This window comes from Anser anser (assembly GCF_964211835.1).
Source record: "Anser anser genome assembly, chromosome: 1".
NCBI lineage: Eukaryota > Metazoa > Chordata > Aves > Anseriformes > Anatidae > Anser > Anser anser.
Window position 1 is genome coordinate 12,087,717 of NC_139720.1, and position 20,566 is coordinate 12,108,282.

The following is a 20,566-nucleotide window of genomic DNA, read 5'->3' on the forward strand; positions in this document are numbered from 1 at the left end:
ACTACTTATTTGTTGAAGCTTCAATGCCTATTAAAATATGTGTGCATTCAGGATCTAAATCTATTTGTATTGTTTTTAAATTGCCCCAAAATACAGTTTTACAATAGGCTACAACAATTACTAATACTTCTGGGAAAAAAAAAAATAAAATCCCCAAAACAAATGTTCAACAAGGAAACAGACTTGAAAGAATGCAGGCTATTATTTTCTTAATATTAACTATATTTTGATTTTAACTGAAGATTACCTTATTGATTAAATTAGAAAAGAAATTTAAGTTACAAGTTCATAGCTCATATTTTAACTAAAATGAGTTGATCAGAGTAATCTACCAATGCAACAAAGCTGTGATGATAACCGTCTACATTCCTTTATCAATTTAGTCTGGTGTATTAGATAAACTAATCCCAGACTTTTTATTTGTTGATCCAAATAAGAACACTTAAGGAGGTGTATTCCTATTACAAGAAAACTGAGCTGCTCACTCAGGGATGGAGCTGCAATGTTTTCCTATAGTTCCCTAAGTTTTAATGGTCAAGACAAGACTGCAGAGTGCAATATTTGCCCTTCAGTCTTACAAGCACAGATAATTGTTGTGCTGCCTGTGTTGTGATGTCTAGAAGCATGGAATATATAAAAAAAATCCAAGTCCTCCAAAGAGGTTTCAAATCTGGATCATAGCCAGACGTAACAGTGAGTGAAGTAAGCAGATGGAAGAATCAGGGCTAGGATAAGGAGCAAGTTTTTTCCTGGTAAGTAGTAGTCACAGTGTAACACCTGCCTACTAGTGTCCTCTGATCACAGCAAAAAACTAAGTGTTAGTAGTAACAAACCCTGTCAAGCATCATGGTTTTGCAAAAAGGAGTAATCTTATAGAAACTAAGCACTGCTTGTATCACAATTTCTAGATTATTTTTTTAAGTCCCTGATTCATAATAATAATAAAATATATTCTTTGTCAGATGAAAGTCAAAAATTTGAAAATTGTCTTCTAGAACTTCAGCAATTATCCTAGAAAATCACCCACTTATCAAACTAGTCTTGTAACTACTCAAGGATAAGACATAAATGTCAAAGTAAAGGTAAACTGAGGGGTGTACATCTACTCATAAAACAACAACTAAAAAATGAAGTTCAAAATAATCCATTAAGAATAGAAATTCAAACTTAATTTTTAACTGTTTTTCCTCCCTGTATTACTATAAGTCCTTCATTATAAACATTGAATTTGTTTTGATAATTAATTTTAACAGGCAAGCTATACAAATCAGTTCAACAGAGTTAAATACTATCACATTTGCACAAGGAAGAGGCAATGGAAATGACTTCAGTAACTCTTTAGGGGCAGAATAGACTTGCTGTTTCAAGTAACAACACTTACTGAATTCATTCTCCTGAAATGTATAAAAACCAAACTAACCTTGAAAAGGTGCAATTTTGACCCATTTCTTATCTGCTTGGTTACTGTTGTCAAAGAGACAAGGTGACTTCTTATTCTTTTGCAGTGACTGAAAATGTGTTCTTCAGAAAATCTTTCTGTAATAAAAACATCATGAAAAATCTATTCCGATTCTTTGTTTGCTGTATTTTATTTTTTTGTTAATAAAGCGGATAATTTCAGAAGATACTAGTTTTAAAATGAATGAGAATTTGCCACAGGACAATCTAAAAGCAATGTCTTTCAGTATTTTTTCATACACAAGAAGGATTAAAAAAAAAAAGACTACTTTTCTTTTGAAGACAATGCCAATACTGAGACGGATAAGCTTAAGTAGGAGCCAAGCTACAACAGTGTTCAGACCTGCTTTAGAAAAATCAATGAATACAAAAAATGTGTAGGTGGAAACCTGCATATGAAGAGCACCGAGGGGTTACTGAATATCAAAACTGAAGGAGTAATATCAGGAAAACACTGAAGTACTTGAGAAAACAATATCGCTAAATGAGTATGTCAAACTTTTTCTCATACCAGTAGCGCAGGGAAACAGCTGCCAGTGCATTTTTTGAGAGCAAGATGAGAGGGCAGATTTTTTCATTGACATGTAAAAATGCATACATTTAAGTCAGACATGAAATGTGGGGCCCACTGAAAATTTGGTTTTATCTGAGACCTACCTCCTGCAAAGAAGTTTAAAAATAATTCATTATTAGTTTATCTGTGTAGGATGATGAAACAATTTAGCCTATTTCCTTCACTCCTTTCTGAAGTGTATCCCAAAAGAGAAAAAAATCCCGTCAGATGAATAATTTGCAATTTTCTCTCATCGCTGGGAGAGATCAGTTCCAATCTGAGACAAGCTGAACTAATACCAGTTGCACCCATTTACTACCCTAGGACTGCCAATATATTAAACCAGTTAATAAATTATTAATTCATTCAAGGCTTCTATGTCTGGAAATTATGAGGAATATTAATCTAAGTTTGAAAGAAGTGTCTTAATAGTGGCGATTAATTTTTAAATTGAATTGTATATTAACAGCCTGACCTTCAGGTCAAGAGGTGCTCACAAGTCAATTTAACATGGAAGTCAATGGGACAATTGGCACGAAGAAGTGCTACTCAATCTAATGACTGCAGAACTGATCTCCATCCATAATAATATTGGCTTTGTACAACTTTATGGCAAAAATGATGTGATTCAATGAGCAGAGTTAGGCTGTAGGAGCACAGAGACTTATGTCCTGCTGCCTCTGCTCACAAAGGATCACTGAGCTGGTGAGGCTGGACAAGACCTCTGGAGATTCCCTAGTCCAACCAACCCTGCTCAAATCAGGATGCTCAGGACTGATTTTGTAAAAACTAGCTAGGTTTTGAGCATCTTCAATGATGAAAACTCTGAAACTTCCATAAACAACCTCTTCCAGTGTTCAATCACCCTCAAATTCTTACATGTGCTCAGAAAGTGATCTTGGAGCGATGTGATCTTGTCAGCTTTTACCCATACTACCTGATATCTGTTTGGACTATAAAGTGCTCAGAGCATGAACCATGAACTTGCATGCACAGCAAGGGTCATGGGAACAAAGAAGTCCTATGAGAAATGCAAGCAACTATCTGCCTAGAAGATCATTGAAGTTGAAGGTTGAAGGGAAAACAAGACACATCCCAAATCAATACATAATATGGTGTTATAGAAAGTCATTTGATTATTTCAAAAGTTTTTTTTTTCTAATGACAATAGTTTTTTTTTCCTTTTCCTCTCCACCCTATCAAAAAAAAAAAATCATTTCAAAATCTCAATACGTCTTTATTTAGCATCTTTATTTATCTGGTGGTATGTTCATATTTATTTCATTACCTCTTTAATAACTTTGGGGTGAAAAACAATGGAGTAAGCAACATCAAGTCTCAGCAGGAGAGCTGTGAATCAGAGGCACTGATTTATAAAACACTGGCTGATAAGGACAAAAGAATAGGTGTTACTGTCTTCAGAGACAGCAACGGAGACCCTGGCTATGACAAGAAAGAAGACTTGCAAATAAAGAATATTTATGAGAACAAAATATGATCATGGCATGAAGGTTATAAGATTTCAATCATTTAGGTAGAACAAAACCAAAATGCCTGTCCTCGAATGAAGTATCTCAGACTAATTAAATAATCTGCAGAAAATTTCCAGCATAATTTAATTGTATATGCAATCTGTTTCTTTTTTATGTATGTTTATAGCTACACAATCAGTTAGTAAGAACCATTTTCCCTTTGAATAGTGATAAAAAATTCAACGCCTCTGCCAGTCTAGTGAACACAGTATTTCTTTCATTTCCAACTATCACATAACAAGGCAATGATAAAATACAATATCTTTCCCTCCCAGCACATGCAAATACGTTTCCAAAGACAACATCAGACTCATTTGACTTCTGAAACTTTTTTGTCTGTTTTAATTCTCTATATGTTAACACAGATCTCTCAGCTGAGCAGTAGGAGTTAAATGGTGCCTGTCTTGTTTCTGGAGGGTGAGGCAGACTTCTTCAAAGTGAGTGCAACTGCTCATCTGAGTTTTCCCCAGGATAAACCGAGGTTCTGTGGTCTTGCCCCAAATACTCTTCGATGCTGTGGACTTGACTTACAATTTACAAGACAAAAATCTCGACTGAATTTTCTATCTTCGAATTAGATTACATTAGATTTAGGTCATTATATCAGCTGAAGACAGCCCTCTTTTTTCCTTTTTTTTTTTTTTTTTCCTAAAAAGTCATCTGAGAATGGACCTTCAGCATCAGTGACCTGGCAACATAATGTAGTCCCATTCTGTGAGTTATTATTGATGAAAATACCTGTGAAGAAATGTTTTTATAGAGTTAAATGTACAATAGTAGCATGACTGAGCATGAAGCCATATTCTGAGAACAATGCCAAAACTGCACAATAACATAATTCAGCCTCCTTGAATGCACTTTTGTTTAACATATCCCAATTCCATAGCAGAGCCCATCACGTGCTTTTAATCACACATGCACCAATTCTAAAACAATGTAGGCAAAACTGAATAAAATCTCAGTGATGGTTCCTTATGAGGATGTTTCGCAAAGGTATGGTGGTTTGAATGCTTTTTTGCCACATCAGCCAGAGAGCACTCTGGGTATAGGGCAGACAGAAGGGTTATCAGCCTCTACATTAACCCTGGTATTCAATGTTTGGGGTATTTATATAGCACTCCAGAATGAACATCTGAATTTGTCACTCACCTCAGTGCGACAAGACTTCTACCTCAACATATATCCATGATTAGATAATCTTTCAACACAACCAGCTTCTAGAAGCAATCTGAATGGTTTTTGCAGCTGTGAAAAGCATCCAAAGCAGGGGGTATGGACTAGTGGGATCCTGATCCTCAGCACCCTCTAGAGCAGGGGACACCCTGTTCTTCCAGCTGGCATGGGGCAGCAAAATTCAGCAACTCTAATGAACTTAAAATCTTGGTAGCATGACGGAAATAAGACATAACCCTCACCCAACTAAGTTCTAAAAAGCATTAGGCTTGCTAAGGTAAAAAAGTTGAGAATTTGGCCAGTTCAGTGCTTCGGTACTACTTGCATTGCTAAACTGAACAAAGTGTAAATCTTTTCTTTTCTACAAAGTTTTGTTTATACTCATCTGCTAAGCAGTGACAAGCACTGGGTGAGATTATGCATGTATTATGTTAGAGTTATTTTCTCTAAAAGGCTTTAATTTTATGAAAATATATCTACAAAACATGTAACCTTTTATAAATTTCCATAGTGATCTCTGTGTGAAAATATGATACTCCTAACTTCAGAAGTATTTATTAACTTTCATGACAAAAAGTCTTTGCAATCAAATTAAGCACATGAATTTTGACATGGAAAGGTGATTTCTGTAAGAGATGAGAGAGATGTGAAAACAAGGTTCTGAATGGACATGCTGTCACAGTTTTATGGGAAACATGAACAAAACATTCCTAGAATAATAAGCTTTCATTTTATCTTTTATAAGTTCATACAATATTCATCTTCTTTCCCAGCTACATTGTGAGATCAATCTCAGCAGCACTGTTAGTTCATATGAAATGTAAAATGAAACTGATTATAGACATGAAAGAGGAAAGCCTCATTTCAGTCTAATCCAAAGGAAATGAAAATGCAAATAACAAGGAAAAACAGAATTCATATATTAGGTCTTTTGTAGTTTGTTAATCTAAGATATCATCTCAGACAGACCAGTAAATTTTTACAGATATTTTAATTGTAAGGTAAATCACTTAATACTAAATATTATAAAGGAAAATGGAGATAGTGGAAATTCAAATTCAGTGCAAGATACAGGCTAATCAACATTATTCAATGCAGTAATGCTTAGTGCTTTCCAGTGAGGCTTACCAGTCGGTATGGGGTAATTTAAGGTAGCCGAGCACACAAACTAATGCCACAGTGATGGAGAAGTACTCATTCCAAACACATGCAGTTATCAGGCCACTTAATTTGATATTCTTCAGAATCCCTGCCACCCAGGCGCTGTGTGCTGCGAGGGTTTCAGCAGCACTAATTCACAGTGTGAGCTGCGCATTTCTCACATTCACAGTAACAGATATTTGTACTTTTGCTATCTTCCTAGTGCCAGGCCAAACTTAAAGGATTATTTTCTGATAGGACATTCTGTGCAGTTTTGTTTCTGTCTTCTTCTGTCTCCTTTTGTGGGTGTTTACTGGTATGCAATTTACATTTGTATTTTTGTGGAAAGAGGCTATTGTTTACTTATTTTACTGGATCTTACCAAATTTATTTTGATAGCTCCTCTCCCAGAACTTGGTACCTGGGGAAGTTTTTGACCTCCAACAAGTTTTCCTTGTCTCATCTTAATCAACTCTTGAGCATCTAGCAAGACCCGCACAGGAAGTATATAGTATCAAGGTTTTTCAAGGAAAGAAAAAAAAAGAAAGAAAAAAAGAAAAAGATCATATTTAAATACCAATGCAAAGAAGATCAGGAGAGAACAAAATGTCTCCTGCAATCTCTTAAACTCATTGTAAACTATACTATGCAGATGAAACCCTCTCTTTCATCTCTCCTTCCCTTCTGAAGGTTGCATCTATTTTTCAGTAAAGTCATGGAGATGATTTTCTTCACATCCAAAACTGATCAGATTTGACCTCTGCAAGAGCTATTGCCAGAACAGAAATCCTCTATTAGGTTGAGAATACTGAGTATTTCCCATGACTTTCTATTCTAACCAGCTATGTGTTTTACAAAATTTTGAAGTCTACAATTAAACAAAAGTCTATTTTGAAGCACAAATGGCTAAAACTATGGATGGTTTTGGCCTGATTTGTTTTTAATTCTTCTTTGGTTTCGTAGCAAAATAAAATAGGTGTGTTTTTCATCAAAACACTCAGAACTTCAAGGACTTGGGAAAAAAAAAAGTTTCACACTGAGTCTGATGTTTTAGCCTTTCTGAAACAAATGTTCTCAGAATCTGAAGCCAGAATTTGGAAAGAATTGTATTAGTAATGATACTATTGCAAAACCAGGCTCATAAAAGACTTGAGTGGCAGTAGTTAATACCAGAACAAACTTTTTGTGACTTTTTGTTGAAATTTGCAACTACAAAGGTTAGGAATTTTCATTTTTTTATCCAAAGAAAGAAAGGACTGGGGATCCTAAGAAGAACATTTAAAACTCCCAGAAAAAGGTAGTTAAAGCAGCTAAGAGACTCTGGAGGTCTAACAATGGCAACATTAGCTATTGCAACTTTTTTAGGCAACTAAGGGAATAGGCATTTTTTTTTTCCTTTGAATTTGGTCTTAAATTTCTGAATTCTACCCAGGACCTAGCTTAACATATGTCCTGTGGTGAAGCTTATTTTTAGTGTCTAGAAGCCTCATGTAAGAATAAGGCCGTTGGGCAGTTGACATACTAAACAGAAAACAGTGAAAGGAAAGAGGTATTATGCTTATTTTAAAATTGAAAAAATAAGAGATGGAAAAGTTAGCATCCAGTCACACAAGAAGTATGTGCCAAAGAATTAAATTTTATATATTCTGAGTTCAAGTCCAACACTATACACACAATTACAAGATAAGAGAACTCCATTGCTGCATAAATAATCATAGGTAACGGATATATATATATATATTTCCCTTTGGCACATGTAATAAATCATTTTTCACCTGAGGAAATTCACTTATCTGAAAACGGGGCGTACTGAAAACCCAGGTAGAATTCAGTTACTTTTTTTACTGACACCCTAGTGTTACTGTAAGGAAGATTGCTTTCCAGCTACGATATACATGTATTTACCAAAGTCTCACACCTCAGCTTACTTATGGGTTCAACTTTACTCTCAGAAGTATAGTGACTTACAGGCTACTGTGTTTACAGGCTCAGATTTAAAAGAATAATAAAAGGCATTTGTGTTGTATTTGGTGAATGTGTTTCATTATATGCCGTTGTCACTATTACCCATAGGAAATCCCTTGTATTTGACACTATTACATTCACACTTGGGACTGGCTCATGCCCTTCTGGTTTGAAACCCAATGGAAAGGACTAACAAAAAGATCTTGGAGAATCACACAGCTATTTTCAGGCTCCTCAGGGGCCAAGAAGAAAATCTGAAAACTTGCCCACTCAGCCATTCGCTGGGACACTTGCTCTGACAGTGCAGCTACTGGTCTATCACTGTAAGACAAAACAAAGTTATTGAGTGTAGCTGCTACAAAATAACCGTATATGAGTTTTAATTTCATCACAATATATTTTAAAATCAAGATGAAAACAAACCATGCATTTCCATTAGTGTCTTTACTACCCTAAGCCCTGAGAACATGAACCAGTGAAGATATGATGGCAACACTTTATCCATATATAATATGGTTTTACCAGTAAAAAAAAAAAAAAAAGCATACAGCTATTACAAGTACCTTAGTAGTCCCAAACATAGTTCATGCAGCTTGATTTGTCTACAACATATTTTAAGGAGATGCTCTGACTTGTAGGTCCTTTAAAACAGAATTTTGTGCCAACCAGTTATTTAGCATGACATCTACCTAATACCTACTGTTAATGTCATCTGACTTGTACTGGTAATGAGCACTTAAAAAAATTCTTACCAATTAATTATTGGAGACCCCTAAGAAATAAGAAAATAACCCCCCACAGGATCCCCTTCCCCCATCTCTCAGAAATACTGCATCTATCAATGACACACTTTCTGACATATTTTTTAAAAGCTGTATTTTTGGCAGATGTCCTAGTGTTGTACATATATTGTGATAAGCATGAAATTTCTTAGAAATTTAATGATCAGAAGCCGACAAGTGGAATACTATGCTAACATAATGGCTAGAAACTCTAAGTTGTGAATTGGTGACCTCTTTAGTAGAGTAGGCTTTATTAGGTCAGAGGACTCGGCAAAGAAGAGACTAGGGAAACATTTAGGAAACTGAAAGATAAGATGTTATGTGTTGTTATTCCTATTTTTATCCATTTGCTTTCTTCCCCACTTTTGAACTAAATAGCAAGACAAAATGCAAAGGTAGGCCTACAGAGAGAAACAAGTCTACTTACTATCTTGCTTTCTTTCCAAGTACCTTAGTCTCAGTCCCATCTCTTTTGACTTTTGTAAAACCAGACAGCCTGCTCCTAGCAGCAGCAGGGCTCTCCTCAGAGAAGAAGAATTCAGAAGAGGATACCATTGCCGTAATCTCTGCCCCACTGTGAAAACCTCTCAGTACCTTCCCATTCCAAGTGCCTTCAGTTTCCTTCTCATCTTCAGTTGTCTGTCCTAATGGATCTTGAATTTCTATGTGTATGTTCTCCACTTCTTTTTTTTTTTCTTTTTTTCCCTTTAATCTCAGTTTTGTGAAGCCCCTGTCATACCGAGCTTTATGGCCAGGCCCACACAACAAAGCAGATGAAATGACTTGCAGGATACAGACGTTTGTAATTTCTCATTTATCTCTTTCCCTCTTCATGTACCCCTTCCACTTGCACCTTCCTCTGACTGGAGGACATTAAACAAGTAATTCTGGGAGAACATGAACCCAAGAATTCTGGTTTCCCACAGACTTATACTGAGACCGATAATGAGCTGTAATTGAAACTTTTGTCATTACTGAGACATTTATACAGTCTCTCATCCATGTGAATCACTGTTTAATAAAAGGTAAGTTTGTGTTGCAGCCTTTGGGACATTTACAGGATCTCTCAGCTCTACCCAGCTGACTATTTTCATGAAATAACTTAATTATATTCGAAATAGATTTGGTGGAAACTACCCAACAGTTTCAAAAGTTATTGGAGAAGTAAAGGAGACACAGCCAAGCGTGATCACATAAAGGACTGTTTCCATAGGAACCTAGAGTGAAAACAGACACAATTTGTGAAAAATTTCATTGCAGTCACTTTAATTGAAAATTTAAAAATATCTGATCAGCTTTAAATCACATGCTGCAACACATGACATTTCTCCTACCTTCCCCCATTCTGTACCCAGTCTGCAGACCCTTGCTTTCATACGTTCATCACTCCTGTATCCTGCAGAAGCACAAACTACACTTCTCAAAGTCAGGAGGTTGCTCAGCCTGTATTTTGTCAATCTTCCCTTCAGATGGAAATTATTTTTTTTCGGCAGTGCAAACTTCTCAGTAATACATGCCAACTGCTACACTCCACTGCTTACACACGTGTTAGGCATATGACAGAACAAATTAAACAGAGAGCGCACAGGAGCAGCGGGTTACAGTATCACCTGCCTCTGAGTGCTTAGGCAGAGCGAAGCACTTGGGATTGGAAATATCACTTTGGCAGCACAGGTTATTTAGGGTTTAAGGCCAAGCAGATGGCACCCCGAATGAAGGTGACCAGAATCTGTCAGGTGACAATAAGTAGATTTTACAGAAAACACACCACCGCCACCCCTCTCTTCATTACATCCTCTTCAGTATTCATTGCTCACCTCAGCTGTGATACTAGCTCCCGTCTCTTGTGACCACAGTAACCTGCATTAAAAAACATGCCCATGTACAATACAACTCAATAATCTGAAGTGCGAGCCCTCAGAACGGGAAACCACTGAGCGCTCTGTGTACATTCCTAACATCGAGATCTTGGAAGTAAACGGCTGTGTGTTGTTTTTCTCTCCACTACTTGAAGCCTGTTACTGGATCCTTCCTCGTCACAAGCCAAGCTTCTGACCCGTCCACCCGTTACATGCCATCCTTCCTCCTCAGGATCCCGGGCAGATATTACCCCATTTCACAAACCCCACCGGCACATGGCAACTTCACGGTGCCCAGGCAGGCAGGGCTCCGATATCCTTGAACTCGGGCACTGCTGAGAGGAATGGGGGAACCTTAAGGGGTGGGCATCTCTCCACCCCCGTGCTGCCCCTCACGTCCCCTCGCAGGCCGGGGCTCTGCGGTTGAAGCCAGGCCGGGATGGGACCGTGTTTGAGGGCTGGAGAGAGGCGGTGAGGGGACAACAGGAGACTCGAGCCCGGCTGAGGGGTGCGGCGCAGCTACTGCCGGGCGCGGGCCCCCCATCGCAGCCCCCGCCATTTTGTCTCCGGGCGCCCCCTCTCGGCCGGGGCCGGGCGGCGGGGGAGCGGGGCGGCTGCGGAGCTCTGCGGGCTGCCTGCCGGCTGCCCGCCCGCCCCTCGGCCCCGGCCGCTCTCCGCCTTCTGCCGGCCGTGGCAGGCAGCCTCTCTCTCGGCCTTCACTACCGGGTCAGGCGAGGAGGGAGCGCTGAGACAGCGCCCGCCTCGCTCCGGCACCGACACCCCTGCTCCTCCTCCTCCTCCTCCTCCTCCCCGCGGCCGTCCCCTCCTTCCCTCCCTCCCTCCCCGCTGCCAGTTTCTCTACAACTAGTACATCCACACACAGGGTCCCGGCCGCCGCGGCTGCCATGGATATCAGCTAAAGCGCCGGCAGCCGGACGGACAGGGCAGAGAGGCGCTCCCCATCCCCGCTCCGTCGCCCCCCCGGGGCCGCGGCGCCCTCCCTGCCGCCGTCCTGCCCTTCCTTCCCTGCCGCCCCGAGCCTGCCCCACAGGAGCCCGGCGCCCACGGGGGAGGGAGGGAAGAGAGAAAGAGCAAGCGGAGAGGGAGTCGGGCAGAGCATCCCCACGGCAATGTCCAAGGGCTTGAAGAAGAAAAGCCACTGGACGAGCCGAGTCCACGAGATCGTGATCGTGAGGAACCCGGAGGGGCAGCTGGGCTTCGAGCTGAAGGGGGGCGCCGAGAACGGGCAGTTCCCGTACCTGGGGGAGGTGAAGCCCGGCAAGGTGGCCTATGAGGGCGGCAGCAAGTTAGTGCCGGAGGAGCTGCTGCTGGAGGTGAACGAGACCCCCGTGGCCGGGCTCACCATCAGGGATGTGCTGGCCGTGATCAAGCACTGCAAGGACCCCATCCGGCTCAAGTGCGTCAAGCAAGGTAAAGCAGCGGCTCCCCCAGCCCCCCTCGGGGGGGGGGGGGGGGGGCGGGTCTGGGGGGGAGCTTTTTTTTCGGGAGGGGAGCTTTGGGAGAGGGGAGCAACTTTGTTGCTGCTGCAGTTTGACTTTCCCCTTCCCCACCGCCGGGAGGGGGAGATGGAGGGGGTGCGAGCGGCGCTCCGCCGTGCCCGCAGCCGGGCGAATTAAATGTGCGTCAGTGACAGCGCTTCGCCATGCCGCCCAGGGGCCGGGGGTGGCCGCTCCTCCGGCGGCTCCTGCAGCTGCCCGGGGCCGAGGGCACGGCTCCCGAGCCGGGTTTTGTCCCCCACACAGCGGGCAGGGGCTGGCTGCGGAGCGGTGGGGGTCCCGGGGGGCTTCAAGGGGGGGTTATGGCACCGTGCGTCCCGTCCCCGGTGGAAACGACCGCCTGTCGGTGGCCCAGCCGCGATGGAAGCGGTCTTGGGGAGCGGGGAGCTGGGGGAAAGTGGGGCGGAGAGGCAGGAGGAAACTTTCGGGGAGAGAGAGCTCTCCCGCCTCTCCGATTTTCTCTTATTTATTTCCGAAGTGCTTGGATAGGTCCGTCCGTTTCCAGGAAAGTCCACGGGGAAGAGACGCCGCAGATGCTGTTTACGTGTTTGTTTCTTGCCTCTTCAAACTAAGCCGAGTTGGGGTAACTGCAAGCCAGTGCTCCGAGTCAGCCTTCTGCTGCCACAGCAGCATCCCTGAGCTCCGCTGGGATCCGAGGCTCCGTGTAGCTGCCCCTCAGACAGGGATGGTGCAGCGGCTGCGAGTACGCCTTTCAGCCCCTCGCTGAGCTCAGCCTTCCAAAACTTGGGGATTTCTGTAGTGGGAAGGTTTTTGATGCCATTCATCAGAGGCGTGCGTGCTCCACAGCGATAGCTAGCAGCCCTTGCTTAGAGGACATGCAGGAGTGTTACCGTGGCATAATTTTGTAACTTAGCTTCCTCGCTTTAATTGACAGTATATTGTTTAAAGTGACATTTGTGGTATTTCTGAATGCTTGAAAAATATGCCAATTATTAGTTTATCCAAAGAAGGCAGAATTGATAGAAGTGTTTGACTTTCAGGCCTTCAGAATGTACTTTGTGATATATTCAATTATCTACATAAGGTCAAATCTCTAAAGATATGATCTATGATTTTTCTATCTGTCCTTTTAGGTAAGCAGTGCAATATGTTGTAGATCATAATCATGATAGTCAGAAGATGCAAGGAGACAGTAGTTCATGTGATAAGTGGAGATTAGAGAGGAGTATAATGAATTCTGCCTTGCAGTACAGTGTCATCTCTGGGCACTCGAACTCCAGGAAACCTTCTCTGTAGTTGCCTCCCTGTATCAATTTGAGCGTGAGTGGTCTTACTGTGACTGGATTAAAAGGTGGCAGCACTGAAAGTGTCAAGAAGACAACAGTACATTGTCTGCCAAGTTATTCAAGTTCGTACTTTTTTCTCTGCAGAAATGCTATAGATACTTCTCTATACTAATGCCAGTTTCAGGTAACCTTCATATAATAATCAGACAGCCTCTGTCCTACCTCTTCAGTATTTTTCAAGTATTTCATTTCAAGTGAAAGCAATCAGCAGTGATTCATTAATATGTGTATCCTTACTACAGATATCTGTCATACATGAATTAGGGACATTAGTCAGGCTTTTAGTCTGTGGATTACTGCAGTTTTCTTGAATGAGATGTGGAGGATGAATTCTAAATTCCACCTAGGTTATATATATTAGGAGTTTCACTTCAGTATGTTACCATACTGCACTTTTGATGTGAGTCCTCAAAGCACAGGCCAGATGACAGCATGTTTGGAAATGACAATTCTGCATAGATTCTTGGAGTGAGAGAGACTTCCTGGTTTGAATGATCTTTCTTGTGCTCCAGCATCCTTTACTTTGCCAAAGGGAGAGGCCTTCTGGATCCAACTTCCTATGTTTAAATAAAAAAGTCAATGTTTTGTGCATTTTATCACCTTACTCCTCCTTCAGTATAATTCAGTCGAATCTCTCTACCTCTTTGTTAAAAAACACAGACAGCAGACATCCACGTTACTCACTGTAATAAATTCCCCAACAGTACTTTGCAGCAGTGTGTAGGAGAGAAAAAGCTGGGCAGTAAAATCATTATATGTTTTTGTAGCGTTGTTCTGCTTTTAATTATAAAACACCTTTAGTGTGCCAGAACAAGGTTAATGACTTCATTATCGTTGTTTCCACATAATTTATCAATGATATCTCTGTAAATTAAAATAGTATGACCTTGAATGCACCATGTGACTGTAGCTGCTTCTTCAGGGCTGCCTAGGAATGAAGTCACAGAGAGAAATGTGGAGGTAGAGCACTACTATTTATACTGGGATGCTTAAGAGACTATGAGTGTTTCTCTTGTTTAAAAGTTTTGATAATTCAGCAGTGAAATTTCATGTGTAGATGAAATCAGGAACTGGCTAATTCAATATACAGGTATTAGGTTAGCTGTTTGGAATTACATAAAAGAAAGGTACTTTCTTGATTTTTCATTGTGCTGTGTTTGATTAAACACCACCATTTTTGAAATAATGAAATACTTTGTCTTATTGCATTATGAGGTGAAATACTTTTAAAACAAGTTCAGTAAGATGTTGCTGTTCTATGTGAGCTGAACGTCTTGAGCTAAAATTGTTAGCTGAGAAAAAACAATCTTATAAAGTAAAAGTTGCTTTGTATCGTCAGGACGAGTAAGCTATCTTGAAAAACTAATTAGCAGTTCCACAATATGATCTTACGTAGGACTCCTGTAAGTATGATACCCAGTAAATAAGGATTTAATTCAGGAAATCATTGTCTGGCTTTGTGTGGGGAGAAAACTTTGTAGAAACCATTATTATTATTATTATTATTATCATTTAAGCCTAGTTGCGAGAGTTCATAGAGAAGCTTTCTTTGGCGACTATTTTCTGTTTGTTTGTTTATTAATTTATTTATTTGTTGCGAGCTACTGATTGTGCTACTTTTGGCAGAATCACAGAGATTCTCTTAAAACACATTGGGGGAAATCTTGGCTTAGTTGAAGTCAGTGGCAAATAAAGGAAACAGGATTTTCTCTGTAAAGTCCTTTTTTTTTTTTTTTTTTTTTTTTTTTAATATTCCAGGGACAGAATTTTGTACTGCAGTTGATTGGTCAGGTATATTTGCAAGAGCTATGTATAATGAACTTCTGCTCACTCTGGTGAAGGACAGATCCTTACAGTTTCTGGAAGAAATACTTCTTCATTTCAAATGTGGTTGTTTGTACATGTGGAACATTTTAGATTAAGTACTATCTTCCCACAGATGCACAGATGCTTAGTTGTAAAACTAGTAATGTGTTAAGGAAAGACATCCTAATTTGGATAAGTAATCACACTAAGTGTCATGTGAGGAGCAGTGTTGTCTCCAGTTCCACTCCCTGTTCATCACTGCTGTCTCAGATCCACAGTATCTTTCTCCTGGAATTCCCATCAGTAGGCAGCACGGGTCTATGATGTGCACAGACTGCAGTACAGCTTGCATAAACCAGGTTCATTGTTCTTTGCGTAGAATTATAAATTGCTCAGCAGAATCCCAACGAATGGTCTGAAAACATGGATTTCAGAGCTCAGATTTTGTCCTGTAGCTGTTGCCTGACGCACCTCTTCCTGAAGGAGAATGGTTTGGACATGCTGAATAGCCAGGTGTTCTGACTAACTGTAGAGTTTAATTTACTTTTTGAAGTAGCTAACTAGTTGTATGACCATATGGAGCTACATGTTGAATTCAGTAGCGCTTACACTTTATGTTGACACTCTCTACTGTCTCTGATTCTAAATCTCCAAACTTTAAGCATCAACCCATAATACTTTAGCTTCTTATGCAAAAAAAAGGATTTAGTGCACATAATGCAGGGAATTAAAACCAGTTTTATTTTCTCAGTCTAATCATTTACTTAACGGTAAGCATATGCTAAAGTGTTTTGCCAACTGTAAATGGACTTAGGCATAGTTGCAAGTGCTTTCCCAGTCAGGAGAAGATTTGGACCCTCATTAGGATTAGAGTGGCTGTGCTTAGGCGGACCACAGGTCCACTTTCCCCCACAGCCTATTTCTGGTAGTGGTGGCATTGGTTTCCAGGGGAGAACATCCCAGCACCCAGTGGTTCATGGCTCAGGGATTTAGTGATTAGTGAAAAAGGCCTTGTAGCCTTTAAAAAAACATATATTTATTTTTAATTAGTTCATCCATGAATTTCACAATTAAAACCTAGCTTACAGTTAGCTTTCATTTTCTTTATAAGTCCCTGACATGCTTTACAGCAGAGAAGTACAGTAATACTTTGTTGTTACAAAGTTTTGCTCTGCATGTGTAAATAGCATGTCAGCTAGTTAAAACGTTAGTATGTTCCTACAGACCTTTTCATACATATTTTCATACGTATAGTTATATTTTTAAGAAACTTACTTGTTTATTTAAGTTCACCAATAATTTTCTCCTGCATTTATTAAAATACTCTATGCATACAGATTGTCTTTTTGTGTGTTTTCTCTCCCTGGGTATCAATATATACCATCTTCTAAGATGTGAATGTCGTATAAAATTTTCCTCCCTAATATAAATATTTTACAATAGTGAGCTGCATGATTTTCCTGAACAAAAAGAATTTGTAGTGTCTTGCAGAGAGAACAAACCTAAAGAACTATGAAAAACTGCATGGTTGCATTGCTGGTACAAAATGTGAAGATAGTCTTTGGAAAAAAAAAAAAAGAAAGTGGACCTACTTCAGACCTATTCTTCTTTTCCTAACTTGTGATCCTTAAGATTTAACTAGCTCTAGAAACTACATTCAGAGTTCTCTTTTTACCATTACTTTATGTCATTCTTATGCTTGTCCATCTTAATTTAAAGACCATTCAAAGTGACTTCTGACTCATGTAGCTAGTGATTTATTCTTCAGCTCCTCCAGAGAGATGGTGATGTTTCATGTCAGGAACTCTGTGTGTACACTGGCAATAGAATTACATTCATCGGTCTTTTTCCTTCTTTAAGAATTGCAACTGTGCAATTAAAGGATGGGGCCATGACTTTATTAGTGCATCATTTCCTTGAAGAAATGAAATAATTAGAGTACTCTGCTTAGTTTGTTGAGTCACATATACTTAAATTCATCTCGTACTCACACCTGTCCATCTGCTGATACTGTTGACATCAAACAAACATACTGGTATGAGTGGGTAGAACTGCGTCTGACTGCATGCTGTAACCCCACCTGCGTTAATTCAGGATTTCAAGAAAGGCACAGACTCTGAGCTTGTGCTTTCAGAGCTTACGATTTTCTCCTTGTTTCTAACAGATGAGGAGCTCCTTTCATGACAAGAGTTGATTAATTATTCAACTACATTTTTTGTATAAAAGAAGTGTATACATGGAAAAAGTGCTCCTTCAGAAGGGATTTATATGAGGAGGTGGTCATAACTGATTTAGAAGGGGTGATGGAAATGATAGTGCTTCTGGAAGCAGATGTTTCTTGTTTTTCTCTTCCTCATAGTGGTATAAACAAATAAAAAGGGATTATTATTTATTTGTATTTGTATTTTTTTTTCTGGAGAGTGCAAAGGCAAGGGTCTGAGGAGAGAGTGCTATTCCTTGACTGCTAACATTGTGGAAAGAAGCTTTTTTCTTCCATATATATAATACATGTTTATAAATATATAAGTATTCATATACATCTCTCTATATTTTTTGGGAGCTGTAGGTAGGACTTTGTATCAGTAGTTTGAAAATGTATAAGGCTTAGTGCAGTATTACTTTTAGGAAGTAATTTTCTGATGATTATTATGGGCTTCAGTACTAACGTAGAGCATTCTTCATACATGTTTTGATGCATCTGTGTAAATACAGTGAACCCACTCACTCTGGTGTACAGTATGATACAATGTTCTTCCATAGTAATTGAAATCATCATAAACTTTGAAATGTGGTCAAATAGATAGCTGCCTACCTAAGCAGGCGCAGTCTATTGTGCGGAATTTGAAGGTATTGATTTTAGCAGCAACGTGGCTATCTCCAGTTTTCATTGCTGAATGTCATTGCAATGCTGTCCTTAACTGAATTTTCTGAAATTACAAGGGCTGTGAGCCCAAGTCACCTTCCCATTTCTGGAATGCACAAAATGGCTCTGTTGTTACAGGATCACTTCAACACACCTAATTTGTTTCAAATCAGCATTCTTTCAGCCTCATGGAAATCTACCCAGTAAGAAGATGCAAGTCTTTCTTGCAGGCCATCTGCGTTGCTTTCTCAGTCTAAGCTGAAGCTACCACATTGGAAAGTGAAATGGCAGAGAAGCAAAATAAAGGAAGACAGTGAAGGGTTTTTAACAAAAAAGAACTTGATCTATACTTCCTAAACTGGACAAAAAAATCTAATTAGTAACTGATAATCTCTAAAACAGATTTTTCTTATCGTTTTAATGTGCTTGTAATGTTAGCCTAAAGTCTTATTTATTCACACATCCTATCCACAATTTGGACTCTTTACTAGAAGCTTAGTTGACAGAAGGCTGTAGTTTGTATATATCTGCCATGTATTTAACCTTTTTACAACATGTAAATGAATCACAAATGCATTATTTCTGAACTTTCCATCAGTACGTTCAGATTGCTTGGATCCAGACAGCTTCATCAAAAGTATGTTGTGCTCTACATTGCTCTGCCAGGTGTCTTCTCTTTCATATATATTTTATGATTATTAATATATGAGTAATGCCATTTCATTCTGCTTATCAACTTCAGATGTTTCTCCTGGAGATATTTGGCTAGTTCCACAATATGTGAACTCAGGAAGAAGGGAAATAAAACAAGGTACAAAATGGAGAATGTAAAAGGTGGGAGAGAAAATCCCAGGGAAAAATAATTCAAAGAGGTCATTAAACTAAAATATTACTGCTTTTAGAAGTCACATTTTGTCATATTTGAGACTATACAGCCCTGGGGAGATTCCAGCACTAAGAAGTGAGCGCAGGGTATGTGCATTTCCTAGAGCTACCTTAGTGCCTCAAAATACATTGAAATCTGAAGCTAGGCTAAAGCTAGCCCTCTAAGATCCCTACAGCTGACTCGTTCCAATGAATAATTATCGTTCCTTCTTCTTTAGCTGAAATCATGAGTTGTTCTTAATCCATCTATGTTCCTGTCTGAAGTTTTCACCAAAGTAGGGTGAAACAATGGTGCACCCTGAGAAATGGGAATGAGAAACCCATAGCTGAAAGGAATACCCAAGATGACTTTCATATGCGGTATCAGTCAGAATCACAGAACAGCCCAGGTAGGAAGGGACCTCAAAAAATCATCAGATCCAACCTTTCATGGGAAAAAGGAGTCTAGATGAGATTATCTAGCATCCCGTCCAATTGGATCTTGAAAACAGATCTACAAAATGGAGGTATACCAAGTAGTGTTTAGTGCCCATTGTGGCAGAGCTGCATGCCAGGCTCCTTGCTGCTGAGGCAGCACCTTGTCCTCTCTGGCTCACCTTCTGCATCCCCACTTTGATACCAGCAAGCTCATGATGCCATTGGCCTTCAGAAGTAGTGCATGCCACCAGCACTAAGTTACTTCCGTGCCTTCCTTTTCGGACCTCTGACCTAGGGAAGCAAGCAAACAACTGGAAAATAACGGTAGGAAAGTGATGAGCAAAAGTTTTGACACTGAATACTAGCAAGTAAATTCTGTAGTTGTGTTAATGTAACATGGGTGTTTCAGAGTGGAAATCCTTCCTGGAAACAGACACAAGTCATCTTTTATTACTCACCTATTTAATCTTCACATCTTTGTATATCACATTTTCCTTGTGTTTGTCAAAATAAAATGCAGGCTATCATTTGTTCTATCTCATGTTTTATGTTTTTGCTAAAAAACAACAACCTTCCAGCTTTGTTTTGTTCATGTCAATCATGAGTTAATCTACATATTTCCTTGCAACTGATAAAATATATACTTTTTATAAAGCCATACCTAACATGTGCTAAGATGTTGAAAGGGAACAAAATTAGGGCATCAGTTCCATTTCAGGACATGATTTTCACTTGTAAGCTCTTACAGCAGACACATTTTTTGTTGTTGTTATTGTTTTCTTGATTTTAAATTCAGATTGAAAACTAAGGAAAGGACCTATTCCTATCCTGTATGAGTTACATCAAGTATTTCCTAATTTGTTACATTCATGTGGATAGTTCTTTAAGTAGTACTAAATGAAATGGCAGTATTAGTTTCTAGTGTTTTTTTACTAAGTCCTTCTTTGTACTAAATCAGCATTAATAAATGTCATGTAAGCCTCTCATAATTCCAAAATGCTACGTTAGTATAAACAAGGATTAGACCTGATAGATTTTAATTCTCCGTTCTTCTATTTTTCTAAGAACAGCTTTTATTGTTTCAAAGTACTGCAGAGGCCTGTTGCAAACTTCACCTCCTAGAGCACCTGTACGCTTCCATCCTTTGAGTGCAGTCCTCGTGGAGTGGTAAAGGCAGCAGCTGTTTAACCCTTGTAGCAGCTTGGGGCAGGAGGCGAACACCTTTACAATTTAAACTGCCGCGGGCTTTGGTTAGGTAAAGTGTAATTACTTGTAGAGCCGCTACACTATTTTTCTGCAAAAACTCACC

General features: G+C 39.7%; 1 protein-coding gene and 1 long non-coding RNA gene across 17 annotated transcripts in view; one reads left to right on the plus strand and one right to left on the minus strand.

Moving 5' to 3' along the window:
• Positions 1-256: 256 nt before the first annotated feature.
• On the minus strand, positions 257-10,233 carry LOC310886514. 2 transcript variants are annotated; one of them, XR_014575345.1, is made up of 4 exons: positions 9,031-10,233; positions 8,088-8,142; positions 6,239-6,339; positions 257-4,281 (listed from the first exon to the last, which is right to left on the minus strand). It is a non-coding gene; the product is annotated as an uncharacterized lncRNA (long non-coding RNA). The 2 variants fall into 2 exon arrangements; XR_014575346.1 differs by having other exon boundaries at positions 6,239-8,142.
• Positions 10,234-11,299: 1,066 nt separating this feature from the next.
• MAGI2 (membrane associated guanylate kinase, WW and PDZ domain containing 2) overlaps positions 11,300-20,566 on the plus strand; it is a 773,420-nt gene continuing 764,153 nt past the window's right edge. For 5 of the 15 annotated variants that reach the window (XM_083811053.1, XM_083811055.1, XM_083811064.1 and 2 more), the window contains exon 1: positions 11,303-11,893. In XM_083811053.1, coding sequence (XP_083667179.1) covers positions 11,593-11,893 — 301 coding nt within the window. In that variant the 5' untranslated portion in view covers positions 11,303-11,592. Of the gene's footprint in view, positions 11,894-20,566 lie in introns of all 15 variants that reach the window. The other 10 variants (XM_083811054.1, XM_083811052.1, XM_083811056.1 and 7 more) reach the window with 4 other exon arrangements.